General features: G+C 44.8%; 1 protein-coding gene across 3 annotated transcripts in view; it reads right to left on the bottom strand.

The window, feature by feature from the left end:
* Window positions 1-10,864: 10,864 nt before the first annotated feature.
* Window positions 10,865-15,178, bottom strand: part of LOC122563075 (leucine-rich repeat neuronal protein 1-like) — a 217,505-nt gene continuing 213,191 nt past the window's right edge. For all 3 annotated transcript variants that reach the window (XM_087973470.1, XM_087973469.1, XM_043716458.2), the window contains one exon: window positions 10,865-13,665. In XM_087973470.1, coding sequence (XP_087829596.1) covers window positions 11,232-13,370 — 2,139 coding nt within the window. In that variant the 5' untranslated portion in view covers window positions 13,371-13,665 and the 3' untranslated portion in view covers window positions 10,865-11,231. The remainder of the gene's footprint in view (window positions 13,666-15,178) is intronic.

Here is a 15,178-nt window from a genome sequence, read left to right as displayed (position 1 = left end):
TGAGTGCTATTGGAGCTGCACTCATCCAGCAAAGTTTGGAATATTCCATCACACTTGTGCCATGCAGATGGCAGAGACTTCAGGAGTCAGACGGTGAGTTATTTTCTGCAGGATGTCTAGCTAGCCAATGGTATAGTGGCTCAGTGGTTAGCACTGCTGCCTTATAGCTCCAGAGACTTAGGTTTGATTTCAGCCTTGGGTGACTGTCTGTGTGGAGTTTGCACTTTGTCTGTGTGGGTTTCCTCCAAGTGCTCTGGTTTCCTCCCACAATCCAAAGATGTGCAGTTAGGTGAATTGGCCATGCTAAATTGCCCATAGTGTTCAGGGATGTGTAGGTTAGGTACATTAGTCAGGGGTAAATGTAAAGTAATAGGGTAGGGGAAAGGGGTCAAGATTAGAGTGGTGCTGGAAAAGCACAGCAGATCAGGCAGCATCCAAGGAACAAGAAAATCGACATTTTGGGCAAAAGCCCTTCATCAAGAAATCGGGCTTTTGCCCGAGATGTCAATTTTCCTGCTCCTCAGATGCTGCCTGACCTGCTGTGCTTTTCCAGCACCACTCTAATCTTGACCCCTTTCCCCTACCCTATTACTTTACATTTACCCCTGCAGCATCTGCAGTACCCACCTCTGCCATGTAGGGGAATGGGTCTGGGTGGGATACTCTTTGGAGGGTCGGTGTGGACTTGTTGGGCTGAAGGGCCTGTTTCCACACTGGAGGGACTCGATGATGGTGACCTGCTGTTTTAGCCATCGTATTTATTTGGCTGGTCCAGTTCAGTTGGTAGTCAGTGGTAGCCCCAGGATATTGATGATGATAGATTCGGTGATGGTAATACTGAGTGTTCAAGAGCAACGGTTAGGTTCTCTCTTGTTGGAGCTGGTCTTGCTTGGCAGTTGTGTGGTGTGAACGTTATGTGCTGCTTGTCAGCTCAACCTGGTAATTTTCCACATCTTGCTGCAAGATTAGCTTGCGTTTGTGCATTCACTGGGAATGGACCCAAATATTTACTATTCTGTCAATTCATGTGCCAGGTAAACTGCTTGAAAAGTGTAAGGTGATTATTATTCACGAAGCAACACAATTGCCTTTTCTTTTTTCCATGTGAAATGCTGTTTGGATAAAAACCAACTAATTTTAAAAAAGTAGTCAGCTTGTGATCAGCAGTTGCTAAAAATGACCAAAAATTGAGTCAATACAATGATACAAAGCAATTGCCCAAAAGACAGATGCGACACTGTACCTTGGACTGAAGGTTACATTGGCAAGATTCACCAGTGAGCTCTGCAGCTTGGTCTGCGTAACCTTTTATTTAACATGTTTGCACACTAAAGATTTATGCTCATTTTATCTGCTCATTTTTGCATAAGACCTGCAAATATTCAATTTGCTTTGCTTTTGAAGAAATTGTCATTCATTTTAGTGCTAAAAAGATTCAAAATTCATATTTTATTAAATGAATGCATGCTACGTCCAATCTTCAGTGTATATTTTACACATCTTAGGTGCATTTTGCTTTCTGTGTGTGCTATGGATTAATTGGAAATCTCCCCCTGTTGCTCTGCATTCCCTGATCTTTATAGCTCATTGCCATATTGTGCAGATTACTTGTGGAGCCATTGTTCGGTGTATATTTCGGGGTGAATTTTCTCAGGCTTATATTCAGGCTCTACCATCATGCAATCTTACTGAACCACGTAAGATCCAGGGGGTGTTTGAAAGTGTGACTGTTTCCATTTATGAGAGAGACTGGAAACTGGGGATGTTGGAAATCGGCATGTAATTATGATCAGGTGAGCATGTACCTTTAAGGGAGCTGAATGATGATATCTGTGTGACATTATGCCATGGGATACTAAAGTATAAAGGTATTATTGTCCAATGGACTATCCGATTGGTTTACAATCAGCAGATTACTTGAAAAAAGCCCTGGCCCTCTATTTCCAAGTTAATTTTGGCAGAGATCTCTCTTGTGAGTGTGAAACATACAAACAAATGAGAATATGGATTAGGAATAGAAGTAGCCATTCAGCCCATCAAGCCAACTCCACCATCTGTGATGGCATTGCAATGCATTTAATTGCTTTGTGAATAAATCTTCCAATATATGTTCTCAATAAGAACCCTACCTCACCGATCATGTCACAAGAGTTAACACAATATCAGAAGCATCAGGGGGCACGCTTTTACAATAAAGGGTTTCCCAGAAAAGACCCGATGTCAGCGGGTTGTTAGTCTGTCAAACTTTCTTCCCCAAAGAGTGGTGGAGAACGAATAGTTGAATATTTTAAGGTCAATGTAGATAATGTCTTGACTAATAATTGGGTCAATCGTTATGAGGCGTAAATGGGATTGTGGCCGCAATCAGATTTAATATGATGTTATTTAATGGTGGAATGGACTTGAGGGGCTGAATGGCCTACTTCTGTTCCCAATTCATATGCTCTTACATTTCATGCTTGTAAGAGGGGTGTCTGCCAAAATGATCCAGGAACCAGAGGCAGCCATTCACTCCTTTTGATTCCAACCCCCCCCCCCAATTCAATTAGATCATGGCTGATCTACACCCCAACTCCATTTGGCAACCTTTGCACCTTGACTATTATTATCTTAGGCAAAAGTGGGGACTGCAGATGCTGGAGATTAGAGTCAAGAGTATGGTACCGGAAGGGCTGATGAAGGGCTTTTGCCGGAAACGTTGGTTCTCCAGCTCCTCCGATGCTGTCTGACCTGCTGTGCTTTTCCAGCATCACACTCTTGACTCTTACTATCTCAACCCAGTAAGAAACCTATTGGTTTTCATTCCGAAAGCATCCATTATCACCTGGCACCTCCAGCCTTTTCAGGCAGAGTCCATGTTTTGTGTTACCCTTTGTGAGGAGATCGCTAATAAAAGACTCAGCATTAATTTATTCCCTTCCCCCACTCCCCACATCTCCTCACTATTTCTGTAGTCTTTTGCCAAAAGGAATGCACTGTTGTTTCAACAGAAGGGTTTCGACCTGAAATGTCGACTCCTCTGCTCCTCTGATGCTGCTTGAGCTGCTGTGCTTTCTCCAGCTCAACTTTTTAACCACTCTCAACAGTATGACTGTTTGATCAGGTTAACCCTTCAGACTGTGGAGGGAGAACAGGAGAGAATCACAATAGAATTCAACTCTTTGCACACACCCCCCTCCCCCCTCCACCCCCTTACACCAGCCGTCCTTTCTCTAGCTATGATTTTCATCTGTACAAACACAGTGCCAGGGTTTAGAAAAATCGAAGAACTGAAAAGATATATTTCTCCTCTTTGGAACTGAACCACCTGTTCTTTTATACCCCCTTAAATGGAGAGACCGTCAACCGCTTAAAATGGCCCTCACCTCGGCTTTCCACCGGATGGTTTTGCGAGACATTTTCCTTAAGGTTAGTGTCATAAACCTCACGAGGGTCACACAACCCTGTCAAAACACTCAATTCTCACTTCTCGAATGACTGAGCAGCTGTTTAACTGGTACAGATAATGCCAAAGACTATTGAGGCGGCTATGGAAAACTGAAGCAATTATATCTTGGGTGCAGATTTTCAAAGCGTGGGTCACCGAGGGAGTCAATCCCTGCTGTTTGAATGGCTGGTTTAACGGGCTAGAAACATCAGATACATCAAAGTCACCCTACAGAAACTCTGACGGAGCAGGAATTGTTTGCATTTTAAAGTACTGATTACCCTGTTATTTACTTCTGTTCCTTTGAACAAGCCCAGCTTCGCCTTACTAATACAAATAATTGTTTTGTTTTCATTTAGCGACTTGCCTATGACACATGATGTAAGATATTTAGACAGGATAGGGAAGAAACAATGGCAGGAACAAATTACTGTGGATGCTGGAATCTGGAAACAACAAATGCTGGAGGTCAAAGCGGATCAGGCAGCATCCATGGAGAGAGAGAGCAAACTAACGTTTTGAGTCTAGATGACTCTTCCAATCAGAGCTGAAGTGTCGAGGGAACAGCATTTATGCTATAGTTGGGGGAGGGGGTGTTTCTGGTAGTGGGGGTGATGGGTGTAGGGTGCTGGTGGAGAAAAGATGTCAGTAGTTTACATTAAGGGATCGGAATGTGAGATTGGCAGAACAATTGTGTGTCACTCGCCAGACTGGAAAGGACAGTAAGCGGGATGGGGGACGGGAGGACATGATAACAAGCTGAAAGAAAGAAATGGCTCACAATTTAAAGAAAGAAAGACAATTGGGTAGATGTATTTATTAGTGGAATTTCTCCTTTAAATCCTCCCACTTTCTCCAGATGAAAGGGGTAGCCATGGGCACTTCCATGGGCCCCAGCTATGCCTGTCTCTGTGTTGGCTACATAGAATAGTTCACCTTCCATAGTTACACCGGAACCACTCCCCACCTTTTCTTCCACTACATTGATGACTGCATCGACGACACCTCGTGCTTCCGCGAGGAGGATGAACAGTTCACCAACTTCACCAACACATTCCATCCTGACCTTAAATTCACCTGGACCATCTCTGACACCTCTCACCCCTTCCTGGACCTCTCCATCTCCATCAACGGTGACCGACTCAACACTGACATTTTCTACAAACCCACCGACTCTCACAGCTACCTGGGTTACACCTCGTCCCACCCTGCCTCCTGCAAAAATGCCATCCCGTATTCCCAATTTCACTGCCTCTGCCGCATCGGCTCCCAGGAGGATCAGTGCCACCGCAGAACACACCAGATGGCCTCATACTTTAAAGACCGCAATTTCCCCTCCCACGTGGTTGATGATGCCATCCAACTCATCTCATCCATGTACCACACCTCTGCCCTCGAACCCCACCCCTCCAACTGCAACAAGGACAGAATCCCCCCCGGTCCTCACTTTCCATCCCATCAATCTCCGCATATATTGCATCATGTTCCGCCATTTCCGCCACCTACAAACGGACCCCATTACCAGAGATATATTTCCCTCCCACCCCTATCTACTTTCAGTAAACACCGTTCTCTCTGCAATTACCTGGTCTAGTCCACACCTCCTAACAACCCACCTTCCCCTGCTACTGCAGGAATTGCAAAACTTGCGCCCACACCTCCCCCCCCTCACCTCCATCCAAGGCCCCAGAGGAGCCTTCCACATTCACCTGCACTTCCACACATGTCATTTACTGTATCCGTTGCTCCCGATCTGGTCTCCTCTACATTGGGGAGACTGGACGCGTACTCACAGAGCAATTCAGAGAACATCTCCAGGACACCCGCACCAATCAGTCCCACCACCGTGTGGCTGAACATTTCAAATCCCCCTCCCACTCTACTGAGGACATGTAAGTCCTTGGCCTCCTCCATCGCCACTCCCTTACCACCCAACGCCTGGAGGAAGAACGCCTCATCTTCCGTCTCGGTACCCTTCAACCCCAGGGCATCAATGTGGACTTCACCAGTTTCCTCATTTCTCCTCCCCTGACCTTACCCCAGTTCCAGCCTTCCAGCTCAGCACCATCCTCATGACCTGTCCTACCTGCCAATCTCCCTTCCCACCTATCCGCTCTACCCTCCTCTCTGACCTATCACCTTTATCCCCACTGCCATCCACCTAATTGCACTCAGCTACTTTCCCCCCAGCCCCACCCCCACTTATTTATCTCTCCATCCCCCGAGGCTCCCAGCCTTATTCCTGATGAAGCGCTTTTGCCCGAAATGTTGATGTTTCTGCTCCTCAGATGCTGCCTGACCTGCTGTGCTTCACCAGCACCACTCTGACCTTGACTCTGGTGTATTTATTAGACAATGTAATGGCTATAGTGAGAAAAGAATTCAGCCAACTTTCCTGTAGGAATGGTATCTATATGGAATAAGGCAGAAAAAAATCTATTAAATTAACTGGGGCATTTTAATGTAGCATCACCTAAGGCATTGGAACAGGAATGGACCATTTAGTGCCTCAAGATTGTTTAGCCAACCAATACAATTACGACTGATCTTCCCTCCTCTCCTGGACAGCCCTCAGAAGAACTTAATTGGAGGGCAGAAAGGGGCAGAAGGTGACTGAGATAAGGGGAACTTTCTTCACTCTGTCAGTTGGGAATGTTGAAGTTCTCAACAACAAAAGGTCGTGGGTCCTCCATCACATTCAAGGTTGGGTGAGACAGATTCCTCATCTTCAGCGAATGTAGAGATGTCATTGAGTCATACACCCATTTCCACCAGAATTTTGCTCGGAACAGAAGGTTTCAGTTATAAGGAGTGATTTGGAGATGCCGGTGTTGGACTGGGATGGACAAAGTTAAAAATCATATAACACCAGGTTATAGTCCAACAGGTTTATTTGGAAGCACTAGCTTTCAGAGCACTGCTCCTTAATCAGGTGGTTGTGGTTGGATAGCTGGGACATTTTTCACTGGTTTATAAAATCACGAGGGATATAGGGTAAGGTGAATGGCAGGTGTTTTTTTCCCCTAGGGTGGGGGAATTTCAAAATTAGGGGTCATATTTTTAAGGTGAGAGGAGAAAGATTTAAAAAAGATATGAGGTACAATCTTTTTTATACAAAGAGTGGTTCCTGTGTGAAATGAACTGCCAGAGGAAGTGATAGATGTAGTTACAATGTTTAAAAGACATTTGGGTAAGTAACTGAATGGAAAAGATTTGGAAGGATATGGGCCAGGAGCAGGCCGGAGGGCCTAGTTTAGTTTGTGGTCACAGTCAGCATGGACTGTTTGGACCGAAGAGTCTGTTTCTGTGCTGTATGACTGACTCAAAGACATCTCTACATTTGCTGAAGATGAGGAATCTGTCTCACCCAACCTTGAATGTACTCTGTGATGGAGGACCCACAACCTTTTGTTGTCGAGAACTTCAACATTCCCAACTGACAGAGTAAAGAAAGTTCCCCTCATCTCAGTCACCTTCTGCTCCTTTCTGCCTTCCACTGAAGTTCTTCTGAGGGCTGTCCAGGAGAGGAGGGAAGTTGTTTTCCCTGTGGATAGCAAGAAGAAGCCATTCCGACTGCCTGAGGCAGCCTGGACAGAGGTGTCTGTGGAGATCAGAGCCTGTGAGTGGCTCAACAGAAGCCAGTTCCCATGCTGTAAGGGGATGGATGCTGCTGCTCCCCTCTGTCAGGCTACATACCACTGTCCACACCATATTTAAGGCCCCTGTGAGTACAGGTTCATGGGATTGCTACTACAGACTGCTGACAGGAGCTCATCACTTCATTGAAGCTACCGATGTAACCAGACTGGTATCACCATGCTACTGCCTCTCACATGCCTAGGATTCACACTTCAAAATTCAGAGGAAGCTCCAGCACTCAACAACTCACATACCATCAGGGTCACTGACTTTTTATCACATCTGGGTAAGGTAACATCTGGCAGCCTTTTACCAAGCGCTTGCATGGCAGGACTAGCTGGGTAGTTCTTTTGGGGGTAGATATGGACACGATGGGTTGAACGGCCTCCTTCTGTACTGTAAAATTCGATGATTCTACGACATGGACCTAGCCACAAAACATGGCCTTTTAAGCTGGACCTCCTTGTGAGTTGAGCCACATTTGCCAGCCCAGTCAGGTTTGCTGTGCCTCACTTGGGCAGATTATTCGCCTGGTCAGGTATTACCCCCAGCACTGTCTGTGTTTGCACAAAGAAATGCCTTGGTTATGAAAGAGTCTGTACTTAGCAGACCGTGGAGGAAGAAGTCTACCCTGCCAAGTAGACAACTTGTATTCAAACGGGTTTGCGAACAGACATGTTTCCTATTAATGGCTAATAAAATTGTGCTTATGACGGAGCTGACTCTGCTGTTAAATGAGTATTCATGGTATGCTAATAAATGCACAACATGTTCCCAACTGGAAGCCAACTCACCTGAAAACTTCTGGGAATGTCATAGCGAAACTTGAAACAGCTGTCAGGAAACTGAATGGTTGCCTCTTACCCATTCACTTCCACCTCCCAGCTCCAAGGGATGGCCTGAAACGTTCCACCCAACGTCTATTGTCTCAAAGTCTGTGGCTGTTGTATCAATGTAACCGACCACTAGTTGCAAACATGCAATCTACCATATGACGTTGACTGCAAGAGAATCTTCAGCGTGGACAAGCAGGGGTTTGGAAGAACATAGCAAGCCAGGCACCATCAGGAGGTGGAGAAGTCAACGTTTCGGGTGTAGCCTTTCTATCAGAGAATCCTTAGTAGCAATTAGTTTTCCTCCACCACACTATCCAAGCAGGTCCTGTAGTGTGGTGGTGGCAGAGAACATCATCATTGTCAAGGGGTCACACAATATTCTTTCAAAGAGTCATTGGACCTGAAACATTATCTGTGTTTTCTCTCTACAGATGCTGCCAGACCAGCTCCGTTTCTCCAGGAATATTTGCTTTTGTTGCAGCTCACAGTGTCGTGTACTGGCATGACCATAGACAGGTATGTGCACATGCGTGTGTGATGTGTGTGTATAGATGTTTCCATGTATGGGTGTGTTTCACCACCTTTTAAAATTTGCTCCTCTGTAATATCATCCAGTTCTAATCAATTGTCTATCCTGGAAAGGATAAGGTCTCACATGTTCTCTGTAAATGATTGCTATACTGCTGAGTGTTCCCAGTGTTTGCTGCATTTTGTTTTGTTTTTAATCTTATGCCCAATGTCCGAGATATTCTAAACTATCTATTCGTATTCCCAGGTTTTAGGATCAAAGCCCATTGTGGCTCAGTGGTTAGCACTGCTGCCTCATAATGCCAGGGACTTGGGTTCAATCCTAGCCTTAGGTGACTGTGTGTGTGGAGTTTGTATGTTCTCCCTGTGTCTGTGTGGGTTTCCCCCCACAGTCCAACGATATACAGATTAGGTGGATTGGCCATGCTAAATTGCCTGCAGTGTGCAGATTATGTGGATTAGCCATGGAAAATGCAGGGATTGGGTGGGATGCTGTTTGGAGGGTCGATGGGCCAAATAGTCTACTTCCAACTGGAGCAAGTCTAGGTTCGCCATGCCCCTCATTATTTTTTGACTTGGAATAAGTTCCTTTTCAGTTATTTTTCTCCCGAAACTACAAATGGTTCGGTTAGGTGAGCCACCCAATTTCAATACCAGTATCATTCTGATGTGATTGTCTAAACTCTCTTCCATATCTCAGCCCTTTGGTACGAAAGGGATGGCCCTAAAAATCTACAAACTGTCTCAAACTTCCCTTGGAACTTAGTTGAAGTTAGAACTTTGTGCTCTCTGCTCATGGCTCAATTAATAAAAGTATTATTCCTGGTCCAATTCTGTAAACTCCTTTTAAGTCCTGGAATTCTCCAAGAGCTCTGCACTCCTCCAGTTCCGGCCTCTTGACCATCTCTAAGGTCCCATTGATCCACCATTGGCAGCCATGCATTAAGCTGTGCACTGAACTTCCCTCATTAACCCTTTTGCCTTTTTAGTTCTTCTTTTAAAATGCTGTTCGAAATCTCTTCAGCCAAGTGTTTCTGCCTTTATCATGTGTATTCAGAACATTCAGAAACAAATTAACCTTTGAAGCCGATGACAACTCAGCTGTTTGTTCACACCAGTCATGTTTCACTCGATTGAATGATTTAGAGTCTTGGAGATATACATTACGGAAACAGACCCTTTGATCCTATTTATCCATGCCAACCAGATATCCTGAATTAATCTAGCCCCATTTGCCAGCACTTGGCCCATATCCCTCTAACTTCCCAAGTTGGGCAGCAATTGCTGATTGTGTTAGGATACAGTGATTTTGTTTTTGCAAATTTTGTTCATGATTACAGGACCAAATTTTAAGACTTCTGTCCTGAAGCTCTGCTTATCCGATGGAAATGTAGGCTGCTGCTGTGACAGATTAACCTATCTCAATTTTCTTTGTACTTCTGGGTGAGAAAGGGAAAGCCCTGCCGGTGAGATTGCTCCTGATTACCGGCCAGTACATCTGCCTACATACTCCAGTTTCTCTTGTGGAAATTGTTGTGCACGATAGTGAATTTTCACTTGGCTGTGATACCCCTAAGGTGGAACAACTGTGCTTATTTGGAAAGCACACTATTGAGATGAGACAGTAAATTGTACCTGCTGTCAAGGATTCTGTATGAACTTTTGGAAAATGAGATGATAAAGTTGGCAAAAAAAAACAAATGGGCAATATTAACATTACTCGTTGGTGTTTAATTTGCAGGACTGCCGTTAGAGCAAAATCAGGAGACATGTAAAAGCTGCATTGCACTCGTTCCCATCAATTAACATTGCCCCCAAAGTTCCCCACATAAAAGAACCAAAACCTTTCAGTATATCCTTCCTCAGACTTGATTGTTCCAGTCGATGAGTAGCTTCACAATGACCAGATACTCTCAGGAGATCATCTTCACCTGGAATGGTGCTGAACAACATAACAGATGGACGAGTTTGAAAAGAAAGAGTTGGGACAAGTTTCACTTGCAACTTTCCTTTACATTGTTGTTTATTCAGAAAATACTGCAAACAAAAAGAATTGCCCCGTGGGTCCTTTGTGTTTCCGCCCGTTGTTCATTTTTGCCCAGTAATGGTACGCGGTACCGGAAATCTACAGAAAATTAGTTTGGTCAATGGTGCAGTGATAGAAAAGACTAGCATTGCCTGAAAACTGCAAAATCCCTTTGCGGTCCTGAAAGGGGCCACATCATCCGAGCAATGGAAAGGGCAGAGAGAGGGAGGGGCTCAAACACAGAGTGTGGCATCACTATCTGAACCTAGAAAAATATGCGCATACTTTCCTGTATAAAATTGTTGTAAACCGAATCAGGGTTTCCATTCAGATCTTCAAGTGGCCTGGCTGGAAAAAAAAGACAGTAGATTCTCTATCAACATGGTCACAAACGTTTTACATAAGAGATTGGATACATTTCTGAACAGCAAGATCCCATTTTTTTTTTTGTTTTAATCTTTCCCAGATTCCTATATATGTCTCTTATAAACAGAGTTCATAACCAGTACAGAACAAACACATGGACATCAGTTGGACAGAGAAGGGAGTTTTCTACCAGGAGGGAGTTTACTGCTACAAGAACTGTTACCCTCTTACTGTTACCATCTAAAAAAACTCGACAGGATCCAGAATCCCTTTTTTTATTTCTTCACTTCAGCAGACAGAGGTGCGATAAGTCGCTTTCTTGATTTAGTTCACCTGTTCATCTGGACAGTGATAGGAGGCCTGTCTATTATTGTCTTGGTCTGTGGAGCTTTTTCACAATGAGATTGCTTCAATTACCCTCACAACAACTGGCAGGAGAGGGCCCCAGTGGGGTGGACTGAACTTCCACCGCTATAGTTTTGCCCAAGTTGTTAGTGGCTTCCCAGTGCTTGAGGAAAGGAGGGTAAATCCCATTCATTGAGGCCGGCAAGTTTTTTTGTACACACGTTGCCAGAGATCGCTGCTTCACCTGGACTCTCTTCCCTGTAGACATGAGCCCACGAAGGGACAAGACACTTGTAGCCACAAACAAGACACAAACAGCCAAGGTGATTAGGGACTGTACTCTTATCTCGCTGGTGCCACTGGCTAAGTTGGCTTCTTTGGTCCTGATCCTGATGCAGGATATCTTATTGTGGAACTGGACGTATGATACATGCACACACAATGCATATTCAGTGAATGGCTCCAGATGAGTAAGGTTATATTTGTGAACACCTGCTGGAACTCGAGCTGTGAAGACAGAATTCAAGCTGCTATTGCTCGTTGTACTTGACCACGTGACGTTTGATGCTATTATATTCGAGGTGATAATCCATGACAGCAAGATGTGGTGTGCCTCCACTTCTTGTGCATACAGCTGGATGCTCTCATTATCGTCTGGATAGAATCCGCTCACCCTGACGGTCACACTTTTCGTGTCTGCACCAACCAGATTGTGGGCCACACACGTGTACAGCCCAGCCTCATTGATAGTGATGTTGAGCATCTCCAGAGTGCCTTCGGGCTGCACTCTGTATTTGTCTGATGTGCTGTCGGCCTGAAGTCTATCACCAGATGGCGTAACCCAGTAGATTTCAGGGTCTGGCTCAGCAAAAGCCCGACAGTGAAGGGAAAGTGAGTCAGAGACTGTGGTGTCAAGGTGCGAGGGGAAAGTTTCGGTAGAAATGAGAGGAAGACATCGGTCGGTCATCTCTCTGAATGGAACATCTCTCAGGTTTTGACTTTTAAACTCTGGAGGGTCCATGCAAAAGGTTGACTGCGGCTCGATGAAGCGAATGTGGTTTTCGTTGGTGTTCACCCAGCGAATGACACAGTCACATCTAATGGGGTTGCTGTGAATGCTAATCTCTTGGAGTTTGGAAAGGGACTCAATGGTCTTTCTGTATAAGGCACTCAGAGCATTATTGTTCAGCATGAGGGTTTCCATTTGGGGAACGAGGCGAAACGCACTCGGGTGAATGTAGGAAAGTTTCGGGTTGTTGGTCACCTCCAGTTTGGTCAACTCTGGGAGGTTGTCCAGAGCAAACCTGTCGATGGAGATTAACTCCTCCATATTGTTAATGCCCAACTCCTTGAGATGTAGCATATCTGTGAAATCCCCCTGCTGGATCCTTTGGATTGGATTCTTATTCAAATCCAAAAATTTAAGATCTGGAACTTTCCGGAGGGCCATCTTTGGAACCTTAGGCAATTTGTTATCGTAAAAAGAAATGCTTTCTAAATTCTCCAGACCCTCGAAGGCATGGTCTGAGATTTCCTTCAGGCTCATTCCACTCAATACGAGGCTTCTCAGATTGATGAGAGACTTAAAGTTCATGTTCTGGATCGTTTCTACTGCATTCTCTCCAATCGTGAGGATTTCCAGACTGGGAATCGGCTCGAACCATTCACTCCCAATGGTCCTCAGCTTGTTAGAGTTTAGGTGGAGCCGAAGGAGACTTTCAAGACCAGAGAAGGCTGTGGGGGATATGGTGATGAGTTGGTTGTGGTTCAAGTACAGCTCTTGAAGGTTGGTGAGGCCAGAGAAACAGCCTGCTGACAGTTCAGTCAACTGGTTCTCTTCCAAGTGGAGGACCAGGAGATTCAACATGTTCTTCAAAGTGAAGTCTTCAATCCTGGAGAAACTGTTCTGGGAAAGATCCAGCTCTGTCAGGTTCACCAGGTGCTCCAGCTCTCCTGGTGTGATCTTTGCGATCCTGTTACTCTGCAGTAAGAGCGTCTGTGTTTCTTCGGGCAGGTTTGCGGGAACTTGAGTCATTAAAAAATCATTGCAGTCCACTGTTGGAGCTTCCCTGTACATAGACCTTGGCGTGAACCAAGGCTTAACTTCACAAACACACACATCTGGACATTTGACATGCCAAGGGATGGCTTCAGTTATTGTAACAGCTGCCAAACTGATAAACATGTATTCCTTCAGCAACATGTTTCTTCCAAAGATGAAGCTGCTATCCAATGTTCGAGAGTCCTTCAAGGTGCTGTTCGTGCAAAATGATACAGGATACCCAAATCTGAAATGTCAAGAGGGCATTTTAGTGTGTGCAGAAAACAACAGAGGTTATTCCAGCTTTAGGATGTCATCCACACTACATGGTCAAATGGCATCTCACTCCATTAGCTGAGGATTTCTGGCACTGACTGTCGATTCTGCTTCATTCAGGATTTGAAGAAAACAAGTTGCCTGTGCTTAAGTGATCGGTAATTGCCTCCAACGCCTGATCCTGTAACAGAATAATGGACGCTGTTAGGAAAAGGTTCACTGCTTGCTAAAATATGATAAATTCAAGAATTAATAAATAAACAGAGGGGATATTAGTAATCGACACTCTGTATGGGCTACTGATGCAATTCCTGAAGAAATGCTAATTAACAATCTTTGTTTATGCTTGCTTGGAAGATTGAGGGCATAGGTTTAGGGTGAAAGGGGAAAAATTTAAAAGGTAGCTGAGGGGCCATTTTTTTACGCAGAATGTGGTGCATGTATGGAATTAGCTGCCAGAGGAAGTGGTGGAGGCTGGTACAATTACAACATTTAAAAGGCATCTGGATGGGTATATGAATAGGAAGGGTTTAGAGGAATATGGGCCAAGTGCTGGCAAATGGGACTAGATTAATTTCAGATATCTGGTCGGCATGGACGAGTTGGAACGAAGGGTCTGTTTCCCTGCTGTACATCTCTAAGACTCTATATAACTTCCCCTTTGGAAAGGAGTGTGAACAGCCGAATCATTTTAAAGAGAGCCTCCAAGATAAAGCAGCACACTTGATCATCACCCCATCCATCAGTTTAAGCATTGACTCTCTCCATCACCAACACTTAGTAGCGTCAGTGTGTATTACCTACAAGACACACTACAGAAATTCACAAAGGGTCCTCCATCAGGCTTCCACTTAGTCACTTCCACTTAGAATGAACAAGGGCAGCAGATACATGGGAACACCAACCCCCTGCAAATTCCCCTGCAAGCCACTCGCTATCCAACTGGAAATATATTGCCATTCTTTCACTGTCATTCTTTCACCTCCATAATGACATTGTGGCTGTACTGGCATCATAAGAATTACAACAAATCAAGAAGGCGGCCTATTGCCACCTTATCGAGAGCGATGAAGGCTGGGAGATATATGCTGGCCTGTACAACAACACTCACATCCCATGAATGAATAAGAAAGAAAGGCGCTACCAGTGCATCATGCATTTGTTTATGAATGTTGCCAACAGGAAAGTCATCCTGGGAAATGTCATTCTCATAACTTCACTGTCAAGGGTCGAGGAAAATCTCATTAATGATAGGACCATGGGTGGCCATTCATCCTCCTGCATTCGCTTGTGTAATGACTGACCTGTAACTTATCTTCATCCTGTGACCTTTGTTTAGTAACTGTTCATACCCTTCACAATCAAAGACCTTTCCATTTTACATTTCCACCTGACCATGAGCCTGAACAGTATGTTGGGGCAGGGAGTTTAAAATTCCCACTGCACTGTGAGGCAATATCCAGGAAAATGAGTTTTCCATCCCATCCACGTCACCAAACACTGAAAAATCTACCAGGTTTTAATATTCCAGACGCATTTAGTCTTCTTCAGGAATTCAAGAGAGCATCGAATGATTGCTTGGACAGAAATGGTCAGAGTCACAGAGCCATACAGCAAGGAAACAGACACTTCGGTCCAACCAGTCCATGCTGAACATAATCCCAAACTAAACTAGTCCCACCTGCCTGCTCCTG

This window comes from Chiloscyllium plagiosum, unplaced genomic scaffold, assembly GCF_037043375.1.
Source record: "Chiloscyllium plagiosum isolate Xiang-an unplaced genomic scaffold, Cpla_swu_hap1 HiC_scaffold_26, whole genome shotgun sequence".
Lineage (NCBI taxonomy): Eukaryota > Metazoa > Chordata > Chondrichthyes > Orectolobiformes > Hemiscylliidae > Chiloscyllium > Chiloscyllium plagiosum.
Note: the sequence above shows the minus strand (reverse complement) of the source record. Positions and strands in the feature narration are given on the sequence as shown.